Source organism: Mus caroli, chromosome 2 (genome assembly GCF_900094665.2).
Source record: "Mus caroli chromosome 2, CAROLI_EIJ_v1.1, whole genome shotgun sequence".
NCBI classification, from domain to species: domain Eukaryota; kingdom Metazoa; phylum Chordata; class Mammalia; order Rodentia; family Muridae; genus Mus; species Mus caroli.
In genome coordinates this window covers 32,717,611-32,743,372 of record NC_034571.1, presented here as the reverse complement: position 1 = coordinate 32,743,372, position 25,762 = coordinate 32,717,611, and the positions used below count along the sequence as shown (strand labels likewise).

Genomic DNA, 25,762 nt, shown 5'->3' with positions numbered 1-25,762 from the left:
ACCCAGAAGGGGAAATAAAATAGACATTGGAAGTGGATGGATAGAGGGAACTGTTTGGGAGAGGAGAAAGGGAGGGGAAGAGGAATGGAGGTGGAATGAGAAGGCTGGGAGAGAGCAGGGAAATCAGTGGGAGTGCATATCTGAGACAAGATGGGGACTTGGGATGGAGGAGGCTCCTTGGAGAATATGGGCATGACCCTCACTGAGACCTCTAGTAGCTGAGGATATGGAGCCTGAACAGCCACCTCCTGCCACCAAGCAGGACTTCTATTGAGGGAGGGGAACATCAACCTGGCCAAAAACCTTCAACCCCAAATTTGTCCTGCTTGCAAGATATGTATAGATAAAGGTGGAGCAAACTTTGAAGAAATGACCAACCAATGACTAGCCCAACTTGAGACCTACCCCATGGGACAGAGATAACCACTGAGATAACTAAACTATTAATTATATTCTTCTATGTTTGTAGACATAAGACTAGTATATTGTGAGAGAACTGAGAAAAAAAGACAACAGCATTACAAAAGGCCATGGCCATGTATGTCATAGAAATAGATTCTGTAGCAAGAAGTGTTGTAATGGGGGATACTCAGGGCCAGTTATAGTCTCACTATGGCTTTCATTACATGGTAATTCAGGAGTCTGGAATAACTTTCTCCAAAGAAGCATATAATTTAATCCTATCCATAGAATAGATCAATGTTTCTTTGAAGTTCTAATAATAGCCAGGCAAGGTTACACAATCCTGCAATCCCAATACTTGGGAGACTGAGTTAGGAGGATTGTCTCAAGTTCAAAGCTAGCTACATAGTAAGAAGCAGGTTTTCCATGGTTAACAGCATGGCCTAACTCTAAAAATATAAAATAAACAAAATATTTATCAGGAAATAACATCCACTTCTTACCAGACCATGACACTTACATAATGTTCTATTGTTAGAAGATATTATATTGCAGGTGCATCCTGAGGCCATCTGACTTCATGCCATGTTGGGTGAGAGCCAGCCATCTCTAACAGTGACAGAATTGGAATTCAGAGAGCTTTACTCACTAGCTATGAAATAGGAAGAAATAACATGGGCTGAATGCTTTCCTTTATTAATCAGCAGGGAAATTTAAAGTAAAATCACAATGAGATACAATTTGTGGTTCATTTCACTTGCAAATCCATAAGTTCTTTATAAAGTTCTATGTAACAGAGAGAATAATACACATGAACATATATTGAGAAGCTTAAATTAGACTGTGAATATCTCATCAAAAGTCATAAACTGTGTTTTTAGAACAGTTTTAGACTAATTAAAAATATCGAGCAGAAAGTGTGCATACATGCCTTTCGGTATACACCCACGGCCAGCATTGTAAGTTTTATTAGCTTTTGATCATTCAAGTCTAGGTGTTGTTACATGAATATACTACTCAGTCATAGAATTTAAAGGCTGGTCACCAGTTACAAATATAAATGTACAAATAGTGGGACAATCTAATACCAACCATAAATGCATATACTTTGCTGCATTGCTACGCTTATTATTTTCTTTCTAGATTATTTCTTATAAAGATTAAACTAAAATTTTTGTTAAAATGATTGAAAATATTCATAAACTGAGATTTAACTTTAGACACACAGTGGTTTGAATTCCACTCTTACCACATATTGCTAGCATAGTAGGATGGGGCTAGTTAGAAACCTCTCAGTTTTACTATCTTATACTACAGAAGCTTCTAGAACTAGATAAAATAATAGACATGGGGAAGTCTTTCACTGAACTTTCTAACAGCAGTGATTTTAAGAAACTTTTCTTCTGTAGAGGTATTTTCTAAAAAGCTTGTGACAATTTCTTTTTTACTATTTTTGATGGAAATAAGCAACTACATTATGGCTAAGCATAGAAGTACATTTACTTTACTGCATCATAAAATATAGTTTAGAGTAAACTGCACCCAAGTCCTGCTTAAATTATTTCCAGGTTGTCTAGGCTCCTGCATCCTGCTCAGCCTTATTCCATTTTCTCATTTGGAACCTTACCTTGGCCTTTTTACCAGTTCCTTTGAGACCAGGATAATTAAATTTGAGGAAGAGAAAGTTGTGCCTTTCCATAATCCTTAGACTACAGTGAAAGGATTTAGTGTAGACATTACAAATATTCATGGAATAATGTTTTCTTGTAATGAGCAAAAACAATTTGAATTACTTGGGAGAATATAAGGATAAGAATAGGAAAATTTTGATCAATGGATACTAGTCATGAAGGGACAAGTTTCCTATGTTACACTGTTTAAAAGTGTGATGAAGAGAATGATAACATACTATATATTTTAAGAGAACAGGAAAGATTTTGGATGTTTTCACCTCAATGTAGTGATAAGTATTTGAGGAACTACACTTTTCCTGGTTGAGCATCCAAAAGTGTGTGTACTTATGAAAACATCGTGGAACCCTGAAAATGGATACTGTTGTTTTATGTGTTAATAGAAATGAAAAATAAAATTCTAAAATAACAGAGGAATTAAAAAGCAAGAAAATGAGGCTAGAGATGGCTCAGCAGTTAACAGCAATGGCTCTTCTTCCAGAGAACCCAAGTTCAATTTTCAGCAACCAAATGGTAAGTCACAACCATTTGGAACACCAATTCTAGGGAATCCAATACTGCTTCTGACTACCCATGTACATACATATGCATACATACATACATACATACATACATACATACATACATACAGGCAGACAAAGCATTCATAAACATAAAATCAAATAAATGAATCTAGAAAAATAATAAAAAATAAAACTAATCTTTTGTTTCCAAGTTTATTATAAAAGTAAATAAAAAATAAAACTATTAAACTTCTAAGAATACACTGTTATCTTGAAAAGAAAAATCTTTGTTTTAAGAGGATACAAACTATTCAAGAAAAATGAGCAAAAGCCAGTATCACATGAGGATTTTAAATGTCTGTAAAACAGAGTACTAGGCAAAGGAAAAAGTGATGAACTTGTATGTTTAGAAAATTTTCCTTCAAGACTTTAAAAACTGACAACAATTATATAGGTAGAAAACTATTGTGGAAAACAGAGTCCAAAAAGAAAACCTCATCAAAAGTCCTACATGGGTGTGAGGTGAGAGGCCTTATGCCAGTCAATAAGAAAGTCCATACCCATCACTGTGAACTTGCTTTCCTGCCTAGAATATTTCTCAGTGCTCCTTTTATATCTCGATTCCTTAGACTATAGATAAAGGGATTCAGCATGGGTGTGACCATTGTGTACATCACAGCCACAATAACATCCTTGTTATTACTGTTATTAGGTGAAGGAAAAGAGTATAACCCAATAATGGCTCCATAGTACAGAGAAACCACGGAGAGGTGAGAGCCACACGTGGACAAGGCTTTGTAGATTCCCTTGGTGGAGGGAGTTCTTAGGATGGTGGCTCCAATATAGCCATAAGAAACCAAAATACATATCAATGGCACAGTTATGATCACCACTCCTACAGTAAAGATAACCAGTTTGTTGATGGTGGTGTCTGAGCTAGACAGCTTAAGCAGAGCAGAGAGGTCACAGAAGAAGTGAGGCAGAGTATTGCCCCCACTGAAAGAGAGATGGGCAAGCAGAAGGGTATGTAAAATGGCACTAGCAAAGGACAAGACCCAGGACACAATTAACAATAGGACACAGAGACTCTGACTCATGATGGTGGTATAGTGCAGAGGGTGGCAGATGGCCACATATCTGTCATAGGCCATGGAGGTCAGAAGAAAGCTGTCAAGATCTGCAAAAAATAGGAAAAAATACACCTGGGAAATGCATCCCATATATGAGATGGACTGACTGTGTGTCAGCATATTCATGAGCATCTTTGGAGCTGTGACTGATGAGAAAGAGATGTCTGTGAAGGCCAAGTGGCTGAGGAAGAAGTACATGGGGGTGTGGAGGTGAGAGTCCAGCCTGATGAGCAGGATGATGAGCAGGTTCCCCAGCACAGTTGTCAGGTACATGGCCAGGAACAGGGCAGAATACATGCCATTCAGTTCTGGATTGATAGGGAGCCCCAGGAGGATGAACTCAGATGTGATACTATGATTATTCCTTCTGATACAGCTCATTTTCTCCTTTTCTGGAAATGAACGAAATAGAAACGTGAAAAAGAAGTGCCTGTGGCTGTTATATAAGACACACCCCTCATTTTAAAATCAGTCTGTTTGTTCATTTTGCCCTGGCTCAGCAGTGTTTGGCAATACTAACAAGGTAGCGATCTTCTGGTCAAGGTGCACCAACCCTATAAATTTTGGAGAAACTAGGAAGTACTGTTTTGTGAACCCATGATGGAAACTTGAGATTAGGTAATTAGGACGTAAGGCCAAGAGAATCCCTGGTGTCTGGTGACAGTGGGCTTAGAGCACATGAAGAACAGGCCATGTGAGCCCATGTTCAACCTGGAAGGTATAAGGTGGAAGGATTACTGAGAAGCTAGATTATGAAAGCCCTTTCCAGTTTAGAACATTTCTAGTTCTAGTCTCAGAGAAGTAGAAAGTATTGGTGCACCCAAGAAAATGTTTAACAAAAGAAATAACCACATTACTAAATAACTTGCTGTCTGTTGCTGTGGAAAGCAGATTGTAGAGCAGTGTTGTCTATAAGAAACCATAGTTGCTTCAATAATTTACACATAACTGACCTGCTTATGGTTGGATTGTGCCAGCAAAAGAATAAAAACAAATAAAATTAAAGGAATGTGCAGCAAATTTGGAAAAAAAATCCACCAACATCTACTGAAAAATGAAGGTAAACAAAATGTAATATTTTCCACTCTTTTCTCAGGAAGAAAGTATTTTTCAGTAAAATTGTTATATGTACATTTCTTTTTAAGGTATCATCACAAAATTTAGATAGTTCAAGATAAATTTCCAACTGAGGTTACTGGCATACTATATTAAACATAGAAATCACAGCTAATAGCATGCTGTGGATATACATCATAACACACAGATTCTTCAAGTATTACTCAAAATACATCTCTATACCTGCTTCTATATGATCTCTTAGGTGATGAGAATAGATACCTTCAGCTAAAAATAAAATAGTGGTAAAATTCTTACATTTATTTCAAGGTGACATATAGGTTGTTAGATGGATCTCTAAGGACGTACATATCACTCTTCAGCAGGCAAAAGAATTCTAAACTAATACTAAAGCAAGATAGATATATCAATATACTTTTGGTCAGAACTGCTGAAAAATTGGCATGAGTTATAACTTTTCAAACTTCCAAGAGGACCCAAGGGGCACTATGCCCATACCCAGCTCAAATTAGAGAGAGTGAAACATAATTGCTTTATTCCTTGAGGCCCTTCTGGGAGTGGAGCTACTTGTTGCAGCAGATATAAGGATAAACCCTTGGAGAATCCATGCTGTTAATGATAAAATAAGTAGGAACTTGGTGACTCACAAAGATTTTTAATTTTCTGGTCCCCTTGAGGAAAATGTGATTCAGAATCTATAATTAACCAAACTGAATGTTAAGCGTGATAAGAAAGATCCCTTGCTTCTGAACTCTATGACATTTTGGAGGGAGTATACGTGTGCATGAGTGCATGTGTCTGTGGGTTTACATATGTGCTTGAGTAGGTGCACATGATATACACATATGTGTATGAGAGAGTTTGGCTATTTTCCCACCTTTTAAAAAAAAATCTTTTTTAATTTTTCACTTTACGTCCTACTCACCGACTCCTTCCAGGCCATTACCTCCCACAATCTTTTCCCCATCTCCCAACCCTTTCCACTTTGAGCCTGTGGGTTCCCTGAGTATACCCCCAGATTGGTGCTTCAAGTCTCTGTTAGGCTAGGCTCTTCCTCTCCCACTGAGGCCAGACAAGGAAGTCTAGCTAGAAGAACATATTCCACTTACAGTGTCTCTGATTGAAATTGGAGATAGCGGATTGTGTAGACTGGTTTGTCTGCTGGTCCAAAAGATACTCTCTCCACCTTTACCATACTGAGATTATAGGCAAACCACACCATGCTCAATAGCTTTTTTTTTTAAGGTATTAGTTCTTTGAGACTTTCATATATGGTAACTTCAGTTATCTCTCCACTTTATTCCAGGTCCACACTTCCCACTATATACTCAAACAACTTGTGTCCTCAAATTTTTATACTCATTCATTAATTTATTTACTTTGCATCCCAATCAGAGGTTCCCTTCCCTTTTTTCCTTCCTTTCATTCTCTCTTACATCTGCTTCCCTCATCTTCCCATCCCTTTCTATTCAGATTAGGGGAGGCCTCCCATACATATCAACTGCCATTGGCATATCAATCTATAGTAGGATTAGGTGTATCTTCTTTTGAAGTTATACAAGGCATCCCAGATAGGGGAAAGGTATCCAAAGACAGAAAACACAGAGACAGCCCATGCTTCTGCTGTTAGTTGTCCAACATGAAGACCAAGCTGCAGATCTGTTCAATTTGTGTAGAGGGTCTAGGTCTGTCCCATGTATGCTCTTTGGTTGGTGGCTCAGTCTCAGTGAGCCCCTATGGGTCCAGGTTACTTGATTTTTTTTTTTATGTTTTCTTGTGGTGTCCTTGATGTTTCTGGCTCTTTCAATCCTCTCTCCCCTTCTTCTAGAAGATTTCCCAAGATCTGCCTAATGTTTGGCTTTGGATCTTTGCATCTTTTTCCATCAACTGATGCCTCTCAGATGATAGTTATGCTATGCTCCTATCTTCAAGTATAACAGAATAGTATCTGGGGTGGACTCTAACTTATGGCATGAATCTCAAGATGGACCAGTCATTGGTTGGCCATTTCCTCAATTTCTGTTTCATGGTCATCCATGAATATATTTTCTTTTCTTTCTTTCTTTCTTTCTTTCTTTCTTTCTTTCTTTCTTTCTTTCTTTCTTTCTTTCTTTCTTTCTTTCTTTCTCAATTTCAGCCACCCCTCTCCTTCCAGTTCCATCTCAAATAGCCTTCTCCCAACCCTCCTTCCTATCTCCTTTGACAAGAGGGAGGCCCCCTTTGGTATCAACTCATCCTGGCACATCAAATCACTGGAGCACTAGGTACATCATCTCCCACTGAGGACAGACAAGGAAGCCTAGTTAGGGGAACAGGATTCACAGGCAGGCAACAGAGTCAAGGACAGCCCTGGTCCAGTTGTTTTTGGACTCACATGAAGACCAAGCTGAATATCTGCTACATGTGTATGTGTGTCATGGGGGGGGCGGGGCTTAGGTCAGCCCATTTAGTTGATGATTGAGTCTCTGGGAGCCATCAAGGGTCCAGGTTAGTTGACTCTGTTGCTCTTCTTGTGTAGTCCCTATCCCCCTGTATCACTCAATATTTCCCCTAACTCTTTCACAAGACTCCCAAACTCTGTCTAATGTTTGGCTATAGGTCTCTGCATCTGTTTTTGTTAGTTGCTGGGTGCAGGACTTAAAATAACAAGTATGCTAGTGTTCTGACTGCAAACATAACAGAGTATTATTTATAGTGTCAGGAATTGATTCTTGTCCATGGAGGTGGGTCTCAAGTTGTGTCAGCCATTGGAGTGTTCCATCTTTGTCCCTGCACTTCTTGTAGGCAGGACAAATTTTGTTTGAAGATTTTATGGTTGGGTTGTGTTCCCCATTCTTCCATTGGAAGTCTTGCCTGGTTATAGGAGGTGGTCATTTCAGGTTTCATATTCTCTATTTTTAGGAGTCTTGAGTGGGCTCACCCTCATAGATTCCTGGAAGTTTCCATTGTCTTAGGTTTCAAGATCATCCCAGAGATGCCCTCAAACTGATTCCAGTTCTCTTTCCCTCAGTTCCCTCAACACTTGGTCTATCCTGTTACCCTCTGAATCCCTTCCCACAACCAATTTTCTCTCTCCCTCCACCTCTAATGTCTATTTTATTTTCCTTTCTCAGTTAGACTCAAACATTCTCCCTTGGTCCCTCCTTATTACTTAGCTTCTTTGGGTGTGTGGTTATCCTGTGTTTTATGGCAACTATCTATTTATAAATGAGTACATATCATGTTGTCTTTCTGTGTCTGGATTACCTCATTCAGGATTTATCTTTAATAGTTCATTCCATTTGCTGAAAGTTTCATGATGTCTTTGTTTTTAATAGCTGAGTAATATTCTGTTGTGTATATTTTCTTTATCCATTCTTCAGCTGAGAGACATCTATATTATTTCTACTTTCTAGCTTTTACAATTAAAGCTGCTATGAACATAGTTGAGCAAGTGTCCTTATGGTATTGTTCAACATCATTTGGGTATATGCCCAGTAGAATACCTGGGTCTTGGGGTAGAACTATTCTCAATTTCCTGAGAAAGTGTGGTTCTCCCCTTTCCTTGGGGGTTATTGACCAATGGGAGCAGAGTCAAAGAACCAGGTTCTGACAACCTGTGAGTACAATTAAATGACAAATTACAGGAATCAGCTTCAACAAGGCAGCTTAAATTTCTTCCAGGGTGAGGGGAACATATAGGCAGAGGGCAGCAGCTAGGTGCTGTTAGATGCTGATAGGTACCTGATGGGTATTCACAGTATGCCTCATTTGCATTAGGCAGCACCTTCCTATCATCTATGTGGGAGCTCAGTACCCCATTATCATATGGGCAGTATGGGGAATGCTCTTTCCTGGAACTACATTGAAGGTCATGCTTAAGATAAACCCTGCAAAAATGCCTAGAGACATCTACCAAATAAGGTCAGGCAGAGAGTAGGAAGCTCCACTGGAAGAAAGGAGTCCTACATTTTATGCAGAACTCAGTGTGCTGTCCAGACATGGTGAACTTCAACCTTCTGCAGTGGGGCCCTCCAACAAGAAACCATGAAATTGTTTTCCCAAGTCATTATACAAGTTTGCTCTCTTACCATCAAAGGAAGAGTGTTTCCCTTGCTTCACATTTTCACTATCATGAACTGTTGCTTGAGATTTTAATCTTACTCATTCTGATATGGGTGAAAGATGGTAGGTATCTCAGGGTAATTTTGATTTGCATTTTCCTGATGACTAAGGAAATTAAACATTTCTTTAAGTGCTCCCCAGACTTTAGAGAGTCCTCTGTCAAGAATTTACTGTTTAGTTTTGTACCCCATTTAATAACTGGGTTTTTGGTTTATTGATATTTAATGTCTTGAGCTCTTTATATATTTTAGATATCAGCTCTCTGATGTATGTAGAGTTGGTGATGCTCAGTTAAACAATTTAAATAGACCCATAACCCCCAACGAAATAGAAGCACTCATTAAACGTCTCCCAATCCATAAATATATAAATAAATAAATAAATAAATAAATAAATAAATAAATAAGCAAACTTAGGACCAGATGGTTTTAGTGCAGAATTCTACCATATTTTCAAAGAAGAGCTAATACCAATATTCTTCAAATTATTTTACAAAATAAAAACAGAAGGAACATTGACAAAGTTATCCTTTGAGGCCACAGTCACTCTGATACCTAAACAATACAAAGACTCAATAATGAAAGACAATTTCAGTGTCTGCTTTTTAAAAGCTCATCAAGTTTTGGTGCTGCTTCTATACTCTTAGATTCTTACCATTTACTGGCATGTATTGAATATACCCCCCCAAAAAAAGTCTCCTCCTCTTTTAGAATCTATCATTACCCAACAGTTCCAAATGAGACTTCATGTCCATCCCCATCCCCAAGGCTTGGATTTTGTATAGCTTAAGTTTACATAAATCCTGTGCATTATATTTCAACCACTGTCAATTTATATGTAATTGCCCTATTGTGTTCATAAAGAACTAGAGACTATGGATGGCAGCAAACAAACTAACTTTTGTATATGTATATATACATATATATATTATACATATATACACACACACACACATACACACACACATATATATGTATACCATATATATATAGGAGCAAGTAGAGTTCAGAAGAGGGTATTGAATGACCTAGAGTCAGAGTTAGAGGAGGTTTTGAGACATCACATGGGTATTGAAAACTGAAGCTGGGTTCCCTTTAAGAGCACCAAATGTTCCTAACCACTAAGCAATCTCCCCTGTTCAGATTACATTTCTGATGTTTAAGGTTTTTCAAGTATTCTAAAGTAAACAGAGAGGAGTTCAAAAGTCTATAGTTTGGAAAAGCATCTAACATTTAGTATCAATGATGGAAATATTCTGGTTCACAGGATCATTTGGCTTTGAACTTCAAATATTTTATAATTCTTATTACTCTTCTCTTTGTGAGTTTTGTCCCTTAAAATCTCTCATAAAACATAATTGGGTGAGATAAATCAAGTGGGTACATTTGATTTTTACTCAAAAGCGTGAGAAACTTTCAAGAAAAGTGATAGGTTTTAAATTTCATTTCTGAAGGAGCTTAGAATCAAAGGAACCTTGTTGCAAAAATCCAGATGTGTCTTCCAAGAAAGCACATTTTACTATAGATCAGTGCTGCTCAACCTTCCTAATGCTGTGGTCCTTTAAGACAATTTCTCATGTTGTAGTGACTCCAGTCATAAAATTATTTTATTGTTACTTCATAACTAATTTTGCTAGTTATGAATTATAATATATATTATATGCAACAGTTTGAGAACTGCTACTATAGATTGTTATCGAGCAATAAAGTGGCAAAAGTGTTTAATACTATGTATAAAAAACAGTAAAACATTTCAACTTTAATGGCACTCAGTGTTGCACTAATTTTGTCTGTTCTAATAGAGACATGGGAATCAGATATCATAACTGTTCACTAACAAGGCTCTGGGGAACTCTGTTCCCTGACTTCTTGTATCTATAGGCATTGAAAGTAGAGTTTGTTCAGTTCTTTTCTAGGGATTATTAGCCTGATGAAACAGCAGCTCTGTGTCTGTCAGGTCAGTCTTAAAACTGAAAACATAAAATACTTCAAAATTTCTTAAAACCTTGTCCAAGTGGGCTCAGAAGTTCTGTCTCAGATCATTAAGAATTTTCAGCAAAGAAACTCATTTTCTGGATTTTCTTCATCAAGTAGATGAATGAAACCATGCCTTTTGTAGCTTCGCATTCAGCTATGACCTTAACTTGTCTTTGTGATCTTTTCTTCACATTGTGGATCCCTCTTCATCTAGAACTCTGACATTATTTTCTTCAAGCTTCTAACCCTTCTACGTAGTATTTCATCTACGTTGAATGATTTGACTTTGGTCTCTGTCTATTTGTTGTTTGTATTTAATATTCTTTCTTCAGAATCCTGCTTCCAGTCACTCCTATTTAAAATTCTTGTCAGAAAGATTTTGAGTCTTTCTTCCTCTAAAAATACTTTTGTGTGACTTTCTTCTTCTATGATCATGGAAACTTGACTTTAACTGTTAAAGGACACCAGGTCCATGTCCTGGAGTACTCTTACCATAATGGTAACCTGTCTCACACTTGTTGACTGTCACAGTAGGTGAAGAGGCAGTGGTGGTAAGTAAAGGGACTGCTTAACTTGGATGACAGGAATTAAACCAATTCATGGAAACACCACACTGATGTCTCAAAGACATGCTGAAATTTCTGAGATGAAGATTCCAAAAAGTATGACAAAGCTTTTCAAGGAAAAGTTAAACCAGGAAATAGAGCAAGTGGTGCTAATCCAAAGTATTGATCAGAATAACAAAAAGACAGAATGTAAAAAACATGACCTTATAGTGGTATAGATGGCTTGTAGGTAAGGACACCTGCTGCCAAACTTGTTAATCTGAGTTGGATTCTGAGAATCCACATGGTGGAAGGAGAGAACAGAATGCTGTAAGTTGTCCCCTGATCTACACACAGGTGCAGGCAGAAGTAGACATGTGTGCATGTGGACATATGCACATTCATACACACACACACAGACACACACACAGACACACAAACAAATACAGACACACAAACACAGACACACACAATCTTTCTTAAGTAAATAAATATTTTAAATGTCCCTTTTAAAATAGATTATTTTATCTATTTACATTTCAAATGCTGTTCCACCCCCTTCCTAGAGTCTCACACTCTTTGATGTAGTGATAAAATGATGGATGCATTTTATGTTCTTCTCTAAAAATAACAGGAAAGCCCTTTGAAATAAAGAGAAGAAAAATATTCTGTGGAAATAAAGAGAGGATCAGGAAGTCAAGGGTTCACGGAATTATCAGACAACCTGCATCCTTCTTTATCTTGAAGAAATTTAAAATGCATTGGGTCTTAGGAGAGTCTTTTCCTCTGAGAATGGGGTTATTTGAATGTGCTCAGTCACTAGAGTCTAATCTTTGTGAGGTGTCACATTTCTGTCATGATTAATTATGATTGATTAATTAAGCTAGAAACAAAATTGGTGGTGACTCATTCTTATCTCTGATGAACATTGTGAATTTTGAGATGTATTAGTCAATTCAGTTTGTGTAAGTTTCAGAGGTTCACAGACCAGTAATCATTCTCAGATTCTCCTCTTGGAAAAGTTTGAAATTTTGACTTAGAAATCGAAACACTACTTTAGGGAATACTTTGGTTTTCACATAGATTTGTCTTTAGATGTGAACTCTGATTAATCAAAAACATTTAAGGAAGATGGTGATATTGTTGAAGAGAAGCCCTAAGGCCTTGGTATTTTTTTATCTGAAGAATTGATTAAAGATTGAGAGAATGAATCATTCAACTGTCATTTATTATAAAATGGGTTATCATGAAGGTTTATTAAAGGTGACTTTTTACATTTTTCAGATGATCACCAGAAAGAATATATAATTCGGCTCACTTTAGCATATCCATAAGGATATCCTAGTGTGACAGAAGAACTGATAGGACCTGATAAAGCTAGACTAAGGCTGGATAGTACCAGAGATGACCATGCCTCTGTAAGATGACCCTCACTGGAAGAATGCTCTTTGTTTCACAGACTGCACTGGGGAAGAGAGGGAACAGTAGAAAGTAGGGAATTCTTCAGGAAAGAATGAAAAACATTAAAACCCAATGGTAGGAAACATTAGGACTAGGAGTAGTGAATTTAAATACAAATGTGGATGTTGAAGGCTCAGAGGCCAGTTTCTACATCTTGAGACTCAACCCTATATTCTGACTATCTTTTCTGACCTACAGATGCTCTATACTCATGGAGAATGAGTCCAGTGTCTCTGAATTTTTTCTACGAGGAATATCAGGGTTTCCAGAGCAACAGCAGCTACTCTATGGACTTTTTCTGTGTATGTATCTTGTCACCTTGACTGGGAATGTGCTCATCATCCTAGCTATTGGCTGTGACCCACACCTTCACACTCCTATGTACTTCTTTTTGGCCAACTTGTCCTTTGCTGACATGGGTTTAATATCATCTACAGTGACCAAGATGTTGTTTAATGTTCAGACAAGGTGCCATACCATCTCCTATACTGGTTGTCTCACACAGATGTATTTCTTTCTGATGTTTGGTGATCTGGACAGCTTCCTCCTGGCTGTGATGGCCTATGACCGCTATGTGGCCATCTGTCACCCTCTCCACTATTCCACAATCATGAGTGCCCAAGTCTGTGCCCTGATGCTTGCCCTGTGTTGGGTTCTCACCAACATAGTTGCCCTGACTCACACTCTCCTCATGGCTCGACTGTCCTTCTGTGTTGTTGGGGAAATAGCTCACTTTTTCTGTGACATTACTCCTGTCCTGAAGCTCTCATGCTCTGACACTCATGTCAATGAACTTATGGTTTTTGCCTTAGGAGGTACAGTACTCATGGTCCCTTTTGTATGCATTGTTATCTCATATATCCACATTGTATTTGCCATCCTAAAGGTTCGAACCCCTGGTGGCAGTACAAAAGCCTTTTCTACTTGTAGTTCCCACCTCTGTGTGGTCTGTGTTTTCTATGGAACACTCTTCAGTGCCTACTTATGCCCTCCCTCTGTAGTCTCTACAGAAAAGGATGTTGCAGCTGCTGCAATGTATACAGTGGTGACTCCTATGTTGAACCCCTTTATCTATAGCCTTAGAAACAAGGATATGAAAGGGGCCCTAAAGAGGCTTCTCTGTCATAGGAAATTTTTATCTTAAATACAAGAGTAATGTTCAATAAAGAAACATAGTCTATGTCAAACAAGTTTCTTCTCATTTTAGGTTGCATACATATTAGGTACAAGATTGATGTTGAGTTACTTACCCTTATTGAACTTTAGCCTTCTCTTGCATAAAGTAAAGATTATAGAAAATAATATTTATTAATTTATTGTCTTGTTTGTTTATTTATTCTTTTCTCTATTCTGTCTTTTTAAATTTAAGATAGGTCCTTGATGTATACAACCAAGGTTAACTGTATATTCACTGTAGACTGAGTTAGCCTTTAACTCACAATTCTCTGTCTCAATCTTTTCAGTGTTAGATTCACAGACTGAACATCAAAACTCAGTTCAATAGTTTCTTCATAATAAGATGAGTTGGAAGATTGAATATGATAAGGTGGAAAATGCATCATCTGTAATAACCAATCTAGTAGATGCCCAAAAGTGATAGCTATTGTTGCTATGAATGTTATTCTTCATATGTACAACAACCCAGAAGTAACAAACTTTTCTAAAATTCATTTGTTCAACAAGTATCACAGAATATTTACAATGTACCTATAGCTAAGTAAAAGTCTCTACTTTCATAACATTTCAATCTAGATTATTTACTGGACATATTTGCTTGTACATAAGAGTAAGTGGAAATTAAGAGAAAATAAAGGATATATGTTACATTCCAAGAAATCCAAAACAACTAAAGAATTTCCCTTCACTTAATTTAACATTTATATTTCTGTGCTGGCTAAATGACTTTCTGCAGTTTCCCAGGAACATTGTTAGATTTCTTCACAGTGCTTCTACCCATTGCTGTCCATATATGTTCAATGCTGAGGCTGGAGAGATGGCTCAGTAGATATGATCACTTGTTCTTCTTCATGGAACCCAGGTTCAATTCTCAGCACCCAGGTCAGGCAGCTCACAACTACTACCTGTAACACCGGCTCCAGGAGACACGACACCCTCTTATGGCCTTCATGGGCATGTGCATGCACATGTTCATACATAGGCACACATGCATATAAGTATATATATATATATATATATATATATATATATATATATATATATATATATGATATTTTAAAACAGCAAAAGAAAAACACTTCTAAAAGAAGTAAAAAATTTCAAAATCAGGAGCCTTCTAGAGACCACCAAATGAGAATATTGAAACCTCTTTTGTTTTCTTTTTTTAACATTTTATTAGATATTTTCTTCATTTACATTTCAAATGCTATCATGACAGTCTCCTATAGCCTCCCCCCTCCCTGCTCTCCAACCCATGCACTCGCGCTTTTTGGCCCTGGCATTCCCCTGTACTAGGGCATATAAAGTTTGCAAGACCAAGGGGCCTCTCTTCCCAATGATGGCCGACTAGGCCATCTTCTGATACATATGCACCTACATACACAAGCTCTGGGGGGTACTGGTTAGTTCATATTGTTGTTCCACCTATAGGGTCGCAGACCCCTTCAGCTCCTTGGGTACTTTTTCTAGCTCCTCTATTGGGGGCCCTGTATTCCATCCAAAAAATGACTGTGAGCATCCACTTCTGTATTTGCCAGGCACTGGCCTAGCCTCACAAGAGACAGCTATATCAGGGTCCTTTCAGCAAAATCTTGCTGGCATATGCAATAGTGTCTGGGTTTGGTGGCTGATTATCGGATGGATCCCCAGGTGGGGTAGTCTCTGGATGGTCCATCCTTCTGTCTCAGCTCCAAACTTTGTCTCTGTAACTCCTTCCATGCGGATTTTGTTCCCCATTCTAAGGAGAAACGAAGTGTGCACACTTTGGTCTTCCTTCTTCTTGAGTTTCATGTGTTTTGCAAATTGTATGTTGGGTATTCTAAGATTGTGGGCTTATATCTGCTTATCAGTGAGTGCATACCATGTGAGTTCTTTTGTGATTGGGTTACCTCACTCAGGAAGATATTATCCAGATACATCCATTTGCCTAAGGATTTCATAAATTTTTGTTTTTAATAGCTGAGTAATACTCCATTGTGTAAATATACCACATTTTCTATACCCATTCCTCTGTTGAGAGACATCTGGGTTCTTTCCAGATTCTGGCTGTTACAAATAAGGCTGCTATGAATATAATGGAGCATGTGTCCTTATTACCAGTTGGATCATATTCTGGAAATATGCCCAGGAGAGGTATTGCTGGATCCTCTGGTAGTACTAGATCCAATTTTCTGAGGAATCACCAGACTGATTTCCTGAGTGGTTGTACAAGCTTGCAATCCCACCAGCAATGGAGGAGTGTTCATCTTTCTTCACATCCTCACCAGAATCTGCTGTCATCTGAATTTTTGATCTTAGACATTCTGACTGGTGTGAGGTGGAATCTCAGTGTTTTTTTTTTATTTGCATTTCCCTGATGATTAAGAATGTTGAACATTTTTTTTTTCAGGTGCTTCTTAGTCATTCGGTATTCCTCAGTTGAGAATTCTTTGTTTGGCTCTGTTTTCCTTTTTAAAATGGGGTTATTTGATTTTCTGGAGTCCAGCTTCTTGAGTTTTTTGTATACATTAGATATTATTCCCCTATCAGTTTTAGGATTGGTAAAAATCTTTTCCAAATCTGTTGGTGGCCTTTTTGTCTTATTGACAGTGTCTTTTGCCTTACAGAAGCTTTGAGGTCCCATTTGTTAATTCTTGATCTTAGACCACAAGCCATTGATGTTCTGTTCAGGAATTTTTCCCCTGTGCCCAAAGGGTCATCCATATATACTACCATATCATCTGCAAATAGTGATATTTTGACTTCTTCCTTTAAAATTTCTATCCCCTTGATCTCCTTTTGTTATTTAATTGCTCTGGCTAGGACTATATTGAATAGGTAGAGAAAAAGTGGGCAGCCTTGTCTAGTCCCTGATTTTAGTGGAGTTGCTTCAAGTTTTTCTCCTTTCAGTTTGATGTTGGCTACTGGCTTGCTGTATATTGCTTTTATTATGTTTAGGTATGGGCCTTAAATTCCTGATCTTTCCAAGACTTTTATCATGAATTGTTGTTAGATTTGTCAAATGCTTTCTCAGCATCTGACTAGATGATCATGTGGATTTTGTTCTTGAGTTTGTTTATATAATGGATTACGTTGATGTATCCCCGAATATTAAACCATCCCCGCATCCCTGGGATGAAGCCTACTTGATCATGATGGATGATCGTTTTGGTGTGTTCTTGGCTTCCTTTTGCAAGGATTTTATTGAGTATTCTTGCATTGATATTCATAAGGGAAATTGGTCTGAAATTCTCTTTCTTTGTTGGATCTTTGTGTGGTTTAGGTATCAGAGTAATTGTGGCTTCATGGAATGAATTGGGTAGAATACCTTCTGTTTCTATTTTGTGGAATAGTTTGAGGAGAGTTGGAATTAGGTCTTCTTTGAAGGTCTGATACAACTGTGCACTAAACCCTTCTGGTCCTGAGCTTTTTTTGGTTGGGAAACTATTGATGACTGCTTCTATTTCTTTAGGGGAAATGGGACTGTTTCTACTGTTAATCTGGTCCTGATTTAACTTTGGTATGTGGTATCTGTCTAGGAAGATGTCCATTATATCCAGATTCTCTAGTTTTGTAGAGTATAGACTTTTGTAGTAGGATCTGATGATGTTTTGGATTTCCTCTGTTTCTGTTGTTATAGCTCCTTTTTCATTTCTGATTTTGTTAATTAGGATACTGTCCTTGTGCACTCTATTTAGTCTGGCTAAGGGTTTATCTATATTGTTGATTTTCTCAATGAACTAGCTCCAGGTGTGGTTGATTCTTTGAATATTTCTTTTTGTTTCCACTTGGTAGATTTCAGCCCTAAGTTTGATTATTTCCTGCCGTCTACTCCTCTAGGGTGAATTTGCTTCCTTTAGTTCTAGAGCTTCAGGGTTTGCTGTCAGGCTGCTAGTGTACGTTCTGCTAGTTTCTTTTTGGAGGCACTCTGGGCTATGAGTTTTTCTCTTAGGACTGCCTTCATTGTTACCCATAAGTTTGGGTATGCTGTGGCTTCATTTTCATTAAACTCTAAAAAGTCTTTAATCTCTTTCTTTATTTCATCCTTGACCAAGGAATCATTGAGAAGAATGTTGTTTTGTTTCCATGTGAATGTTGTCTTTCTAATATTTATGCTGTTATTGAAGATCAGCCTTAGTTCATTTTGATCAGATAGGATGCATGGGATAATTTCAATAGTTTTGTATCTGTTGAGGCCTGTTTTGTGACCAATTATATGGTCAGTTTTGGAGGAGGTACCATGTGGTGCTGAGAAGAAGGTATATCCTTCTGTTTTAGATTAAAATATTCTGTAGGTATTTATTAAATCCATTTGTTTCATAACTTCTGTTAGTGTCCATGTGTCTTTCTTTAGTTTCTGTTTCTAGGATCTGTCCATTGGTGAGAGTTGGGCATTGAAGTCTCCCACTATTATTGTATGAGGTGCAATGTATGCTGTGAGCTTTACTGAAGTTTCTTTAATGAATGTGGCTGCCGTTTTATTTGAAGCATAGATATTCAGAATTGACAGTTCATCTTGGTAGATTTTACATTTGATGAGTATGAAATGCCCCTCCTTGTCTTTTTTGATAACTTTGGGTTGGAAGTCAATTTTATTCGATATTAGATTGACTGCTCCTGCTTGTTTCTTCAGACCATTTGCTTGGAAAATTGTTTTCCAGCCTTTCACTCTCACTAGCATCTGTCTTTTTCCCTGAGGTGGGTTTCCTGTAAGCAGCAAAATGTTGGGTACTTTTTGTAGCCAGTCTATTAGTCTATGTCTTTTTATTGGGAATTGAGTCCATTGATGTTAAAAGAAATTAAAGAAAAGTGATTGTTGGTTCTTGTTATTTTTGTTGTTAAATTTGGGATTCTGTTCTTGGGACTGTCTTCTTTTAGGTTTGTTCAAGGCTTAATTTCTTGTTTTTCTAGGGTGTAGTTTCCATCCTTGTGTTGGTGTTTTCCCTTTATTGTCCTTTGAAGGGCTGGATTTGTGAAAAAATATTGCGTGATTTTTTTTCATGGAATTCATTGGTTTCTCCATCTATGGTAATTTTGAGTTTTGTTGGGTATAGTAGCCCGGGCTGGCATTTGTATTCTCTTAGGGTCTGCATAACATCTGTCCAGGATCTTCTTCCTTTCATAGTCTCTGGTGAGAAGTCTGGTGTAGTTCTAATAGGCCTGCCTTTATATGTTACTTGACCTTTTTCCCTTACTGCTTTTAATATTCTATCTTTATTTATTGCATTTTTGTTCTGATTATAATGTGTCGGGAGGTATTTCTTTTCTGGTCCAGTCTATTTGGAGTTCTGTAGGCTTCTTGTATGTTCGTGGGCATCTCTTTCTTTAGGTTTGGGAAGTTTTCTTCTATAATTTTGTTGAAGATATTTGCTGGCCCTTTAAGTTGAAAAATCTTCATTCTCATCTACTCCTATTATCTATAGGTTTGGCCTCATTGTGTTCTGGGTCTGGATGTTTTGAGTTAGGATCTTTTTGCATTTTGCATTTTCTTTGATTGTTGTGCCCATTTTCTCTATGAAATCTGCACCTGAGATTCTCTCTTCCATCTCTTGTATTCTGTTGCTGATGCTCACATGTATGGTTCCTGATTTCTTTCCTAGGGTTTCTATCTCCAGAGTTTTCTCACTTTGGGTTTTCTTTATTGTGTCTACTTCCCTTTTTAGGTCTTGGATGGTTTTCTTCAATTCCATCACCTGTTTGATTGTGTTTTCCTGTAATTCTTTAAGGACTTCTACCTCTTTAGCAGTGTTCTCCTGTATTTCTTTAAGTGAGTTATTAATATCCTTCTTAAAGTCCTCTATCAGCATCATGAGATATGATTTTAAATCTGAGTCTTGTTTTTCAGGTGTGTTGGGGTACCTAGGACTGGCTGAGGTGGGAGTGCTGAGTTTTGATGATGGTGAGTGGTCTTGGTTTCTGTTACCAAGATTCTTACATTTGGTACTCTCTGACGTTAGTTGTTATAGTTGTCTCTGGTTGGAGCTTGTTCCTCCTGTGATTATGTTAGCCTCTGTCAGCAGTCCTGGGAGTCCAGATCTCTCCTGAGTCTCAGTGGTCAGAGTACTCTCTGTAGGAAAGCTCTCCTCTTACAGGGAAGGTGCACAGAGGTCTGGTGTTCAGACCTGCCTCCTGGCTGAAGATTAATGCCCAAAACAGGGCCTGTCCCAGAAGCTTGTTGCTTCTGCAGCCTGCACTCTCACCTGCGCAGAGTGGTCTCTGAGGGACCTGGGGCACAAGATGGCTCCCTCACCTGCTCTGGCAGTCAGAACCCTCTGGCAAGGAACGTGTCCAGGTGTCTGGAGCCCAAAATGGGGTCTGTCCCAGAAGCTGTGTACCTTCTACAGACTGCTCTTTCACCCTCTGTAGTCCACGACCTAACCTGCTCAGACTGGTCTCCACGGGACCTGGGACACCAGATGACTCCCTCACCTCCCCAAATTTCTTAATGTTATTCAACATATTCAAAATTAGCCCAGCCACCTAGGTTTCCATTCTTAAATATCTGTTCACAACGCCAAAAATAAAGAACATTCTCAGATGTTCTGTCACTGTTTCCCTTCATTATTATGACCTGTGTGGCATGGCTCCAAATTATGCTCTTTCCTTCCTCATGTCATGACATTCACCCAGGCACTTATTGTGTGTTACCCAGTGTACAATGACCAATTTGGTCAATTGCCAAATATAAACATTGATTATCCAAGTACCCAAATTCTTTAATATGACATCTTGCCTCTTATATAATAAAATACTCATCTACCTACCTATATTAATATGTGATGTCCTCTTGACTCTTACACATGTGTGCTTTAGCTACACAAATCCTTTTTAAAATTTCCTTGAACTTACTATGTTTTTGTAGCACCCCAGCTTGTTCTATCACTCTGTCTAGACTGCCATTTGTTCCATGCATATCAATCCTGCACACCCTTTAAAACAGTTGAAAACTTCCTTCATCATTATATTTTTTCCATAATCTAAGCAGCATTTTCTAAGTCTTCTCTTGTGATACTTCTTGTAATTCTACCCTTGAACTAAACCTTAACTATAAAATACATGTAATGAACTGGGGGTTTTGTTTGTTTGTTTTGTTTTTTTCAAGACAGGGCTTCTCTGCATAGCCCTGGCTGTCCTGGAACTCACTTTGTAGATCATGCTGGCCTCGAACTCAGAAATCTGCCTGCCTCTGCCTCCTGAGTGCTGGGATTAAAGGCGTGCACCACCATGCCCTGCATAGTCTGGATTTTTTTTTATAGAGTTGTTAAGCACAGCTTTGAGAATCTGTTAACACAATGTCTGTAACACAGCAGCATGCAAAAAAGTATGATAATTTTATTTTAATAGTAAGGTGTTTTATGTACTCCATCAGAGGTTTCTCTTTTTCTTGTTCTATGTGGGTAGACATAGACACACTGCCTGCTATAAAATAGGTAATGTGCTAAATGGTTGCTATCTAAAAGATGAGTGAAATCACATCCTAACTCTTTAGACTTAATAATAGATATTAATTAATAATGTATATGTGATAACCTCATTTCATTTACAGCTATCTAGATCTATATCTAGATCTATGCATGCATGTATATGGAACTGCTGAAACTGAGTTTTTTGAAAACATGATGCCTGTAGCTTAATCAGGGAAATTATGTAGAGGTTTTCTCTGTCACTGTTCTCAAATCAAGAGGCCTTGAGTGCTGAAGTGGAACAGCTGAACTCACAACAGTAAGTTGTTAGAGAAGGCACAAAACAGTTTCTTCTCCCAGTTCACCTTTATTATAGCTATTTTTATAAATTAGAAAACTATTGAATTGGAGGCAAAGGAAATATATGATACTTGTTTTAAATTCCCAGTTCTGTGAACTTTCTACACCAAATTTGATATCTTTTAACAATTCCTATAAATAAACACATTTCTAGGAAATAAAAGGAGTGATTTACATCACTCTAACATTTATTTGCCTACCAAGATTCAAATATGATGCCCTCTTGTCTCTTACACATTTGTGCTTTAGCAACACAAAAACTTTTACATTTCATTTATTATTCTATCCACATGTGTAGACATTTGTCTTGTTGCATATCAATCCTGCCTACCCTTCAAAATTTCAACACTGAATTTTCCAAATCTAGAGGCAAAATAAACTGAGAATGTTAACACAAGAGTTCACTTTTTATATTAGTGGGATATAAGGAAAAAATAAGTGTACCAGAATGCAGTTTAAGAATTAAATATTTACTGAGTACATGCTCCATAATGAGACTACAAATGGAAGTGTATTATTTAGAGATATGTGAATACATAGGTTAATTGTGAGGATAAAAAAATATGTCATTAAGTTGAGATTGATGCTCTGTTGAAGAGCTTCTTCAAAGCCTCCTTCATGTCTCTGTTCCTTATGCTATAAATGAAGGGGTTCAGCAATGGAGTGACCACTGTGTACATCACAGAAGCAACTATGCCCTTGTCACTAGAAGTACTAGATGAAGGTATAAAATAAACTCCAATAATTGTACCATAATACAGAGACACCACAGAGAGGTGGGAGCCACATGTGGACAATGCTTTGCAGATCCCTTTGTTAGATGAAACTTTCAGAATGGTGGCCACAATGTGACCATAAGAGATCAAGATACATATTAATGGCAGAGTAATGACTGTTGTGCCTACTGTAAAAATGACCAGTTCATTGAGGGAGATGTCTGAGCATGAGAGCTTCAGCAAGGCAGCAAGGTCACAGAAGAAATGAGAAATGGTGTTGTCAGCACAGAAGGATAGCCGGGCCAGGAGGAGGGTGTGAGACAGGGCACTGACACAGGATAGGATCCAGGATATAGCTACGAATAAGATACAGAGCTCCTCTCTCATGATGGTGGTATAGTGCAGGGGATGACAGATGGCCACATAACGATCATATGCCATTGAAGTAAGGAGAAAGTTGTCCAGATCAGTGAATAATATGAAAAAATACATCTGTGCTATACACTCTGCATAAGGAATAGATGGATCACGAATATGCATATTCCTCAGCATCTTGGGTACAGTGACAGATGAGAAAGAGATGTCTGTGAAGGCCAAGTGGCTGAGAAAGAAGTACATGGGAGTGTGGAGGTGAGATTCCAGCCTGATGAGCAGGATGATGAGCAGGTTCCCCAGCACAGTTGTCAGGTACATGGCCAGGAACAGGGCATAGTATATGCCTTGCTCCTCTGGCCGGATGGGGAGCCCCAGGAGGATGAACTCAGACACCATACTCTGGTTATCCCTTTTCATGTTATTCTTCTCTTTGCTGTCAACAGAGGATATCAAAGAATGTGGAAACAAACAGATATTGATTTGCAGTAGGGGAATAAATGTATCATTCAAATGTTTGTGGATATGATATGCTCTTATTATTCAGCCATTTAAAGTGGGTTGCACCTGAAATGAGAGAATTTGCCAAAAAATAAGACAGTTTTAATAAGTAGTATCATTAACATTCAACAGCGTCTGGGGACAAGGCAAATGGGACTACATGATAACTTGCAGCTGCACAATCAAGAAGTACCTACCTACACTGTTTTAGAAGAGGGATTTGAACCTTCAAATTGTAGTGTGAACTTTTGAAATGTGACCTAATTTGCATTAATAGTTAAAGTCTAAGGTGGATATTTCAAAGTGTTTAATAACAAAGATTCAATAAGACTGGCTCAAAAATAAACTTCTGTGGATGTACACTAGTAGATCACTCATTATGCATGCATGAGGCCCTGAGTTCAATGCCTATGATATCCAGTGGAAATATTACACTTAATGGTACTTTTTTAGATAATTTTTTAATTTCCTCCTGATTCAATGACCTCTCTTGACCCTAGGAAAACACATAATTCAATATATAAAAAACTGTTTTTGTTTGTTTTGTTTTTAATGATGAGATTCAAAAAACAAACAAACAAAAAATACCCAGAACCACTGCTGTTCCCCTTTGTTCTTTGGGATCCAGCATCTGATTTGGACCTGGACATATCCATTTACTGAGCAACCCTCTCATCAGGAATGTGTGTGTGTGTGTGTGTGTGTGTGTGTCCCCTTCTCCTAAGGCTATTGTTCTCCCTTGGAAATGCTCTAAAGCATGATTTACAAAGTCTGTAGGGTTATGGAAAATAGAGTTGATGACCTATGTTCTGGTTTTTTTTAAAAAGCTTGTTTTAAAGATCCCTCCAAACACCCCACAATTGCAGATTTCCATTCATTCTACTGGCCCTATCTCCTGTCTCTCCCCACACCTGATTCTGTCCCTACATTCCCCTTCCACTCCCCTCTTCTAGGGAGCCTCCAAGGAGTCAATGTGTTGACCTTAGCCAGAATGCCTAAAAGTGGGGACATGAAACCTGAAGAGGCTACCTCCTGTAGGCAAGAACCCCAGTGGAGGGATAAGGACACCATCTCACTCACAAAACTTTTGACCCAAAATTCATCCTGTATAAATGTAATGCAGGACAAAGAGAGAGCAGAGGCTGAAGGAATGGCCAACTAAGAACTGGCCCAACTTGAAACCCATTCCATGGTCATGAACTAATCCCCAACATTATTAATGATATTCTGTTATGCGTACAAACAGGAGCCTAGCATAACTGTCCTCTGAGAGGCTCTACCAGAAGCCAATTGAAAAAGATACAGATACCCACAGCCAAACATTGGACAGAGGTTGGGGACTCTTATTGAAGAGTTAGGGGATGATTAAAGGTCCTGAAGGGCTTGGGAACCCCACAGGAGGACCGACAGAGTTAACTAACCTGGACTTCTGGGAGTTCTCAGAGACTGAGCTACCAACCAAAGAACACATATGTGGTAGAATGTGGACCCTGGCACATATCTAACAGGCATGCAGCTTAGTCTCCATGTAGGCCCCCCCAAAACTGTAGAAGAGGCTCTCCCTACAGCTGTAGCCTGACTGTGTTATCCATTCCCAACAGGGCTGTTTTGTCTTGACACAGTGGGAGAAGATGCACCTAATCCTGTAGAGACTTGATGTGCCAGGGTGAGGGGATACCTAGGGAGGGCACCCTCTCAGAGGAGGAGAGGATATGGGATGTGGGAGGATTTCTACATGGAAAAGGTACTAGGAGGTGGCAACATTTGAGATGGGAGAAAGAAAGAAAGAAAGAAAGAAAGAAAGAAAGAAAGAAAGAAAGAAAGAAAGGAAGAAAGAAAGGAAGAAAGGAAGGAAAAGAAAGAAAGAAAGAAAGAAAGAAAGAAAGAAAGAAAGAAAGAAAGAAAGAAAGAAAGAAAGAAAGAAAGGAAGGAAGGAAGAAAGGAAGGAAGGAAAAGAAAGAAAGAAAAAAGAAAGAAAGAAAGAAGAAAGAAAGAAGGAAAGGAAAAAAGAAAGAAAGGAAGGAAGAAGGAGAAGGAAGTAAGGAAAGAAAGAAAGGAAAAAAGAAGGAAAGAAGAAAGGAAGGAAGGAAGGAAAGAGAGAAAGAGAAAGAGAGAAAGAGAGAAGAAAGAAAGAAAGAAAGAAAGAAAGAAAGAAAGAAAGAAAGAAAGAAAGAAAGAAAGAAAGGAGGGAGGGAGGGAAGGAGGGAAGGAGGAAGGTCATTTTAAGACCAAATCAATGCCCAAAGCCTGCTACATACTGGGAAAGAGAGAATGAGGTGAGGTGTCAGAATCTCTTTGTAGGTCTCAAGCACAACAAATACTATAAGACCTGAATTAAGTGTAAAAATTTTTGTTTTCTTTTACAT

The 25,762-nt window shown here is 38.2% G+C and overlaps 3 protein-coding genes across 3 annotated transcripts; 1 reads left to right on the top strand and 2 right to left on the bottom strand.

The window, feature by feature from the left end:
• Positions 1 to 3,159: 3,159 nt before the first annotated feature.
• On the bottom strand, positions 3,160 to 4,107 carry LOC110289903 (olfactory receptor 50-like). Its single transcript, XM_021156303.1, has one exon. The coding sequence runs from the start codon at positions 4,105 to 4,107 to the stop codon at positions 3,160 to 3,162; it is 948 nt and encodes a 315-aa protein (XP_021011962.1).
• Positions 4,108 to 13,100: 8,993 nt separating this feature from the next.
• LOC110289802 (olfactory receptor 1N1) lies at positions 13,101 to 14,033 on the top strand. Its single transcript, XM_021156186.1, has one exon. It carries the CDS (start codon positions 13,101 to 13,103, stop codon positions 14,031 to 14,033), a length of 933 nt encoding a protein of 310 aa, XP_021011845.1.
• An 8,343-nt stretch (positions 14,034 to 22,376) lies between these two features.
• Positions 22,377 to 23,315, bottom strand: LOC110289457 (olfactory receptor 1J4-like). The gene has a single exon (XM_021155667.1). The coding sequence runs from the start codon at positions 23,313 to 23,315 to the stop codon at positions 22,377 to 22,379; it is 939 nt and encodes a 312-aa protein (XP_021011326.1).
• Positions 23,316 to 25,762: the final 2,447 nt, after the last annotated feature.

Bases quoted from the DNA above. Each gene is read 5' to 3' on its own strand.
- LOC110289903 (XM_021156303.1), bottom strand. From the start codon at position 4,107: ATGAGCTGTATCAGAAGGAATAATCATAGTATCACATCTGAGTTCATC.
- LOC110289802 (XM_021156186.1), top strand. From the start codon at position 13,101: ATGGAGAATGAGTCCAGTGTCTCTGAATTTTTTCTACGAGGAATATCA.
- LOC110289457 (XM_021155667.1), bottom strand. From the start codon at position 23,315: ATGAAAAGGGATAACCAGAGTATGGTGTCTGAGTTCATCCTCCTGGGG.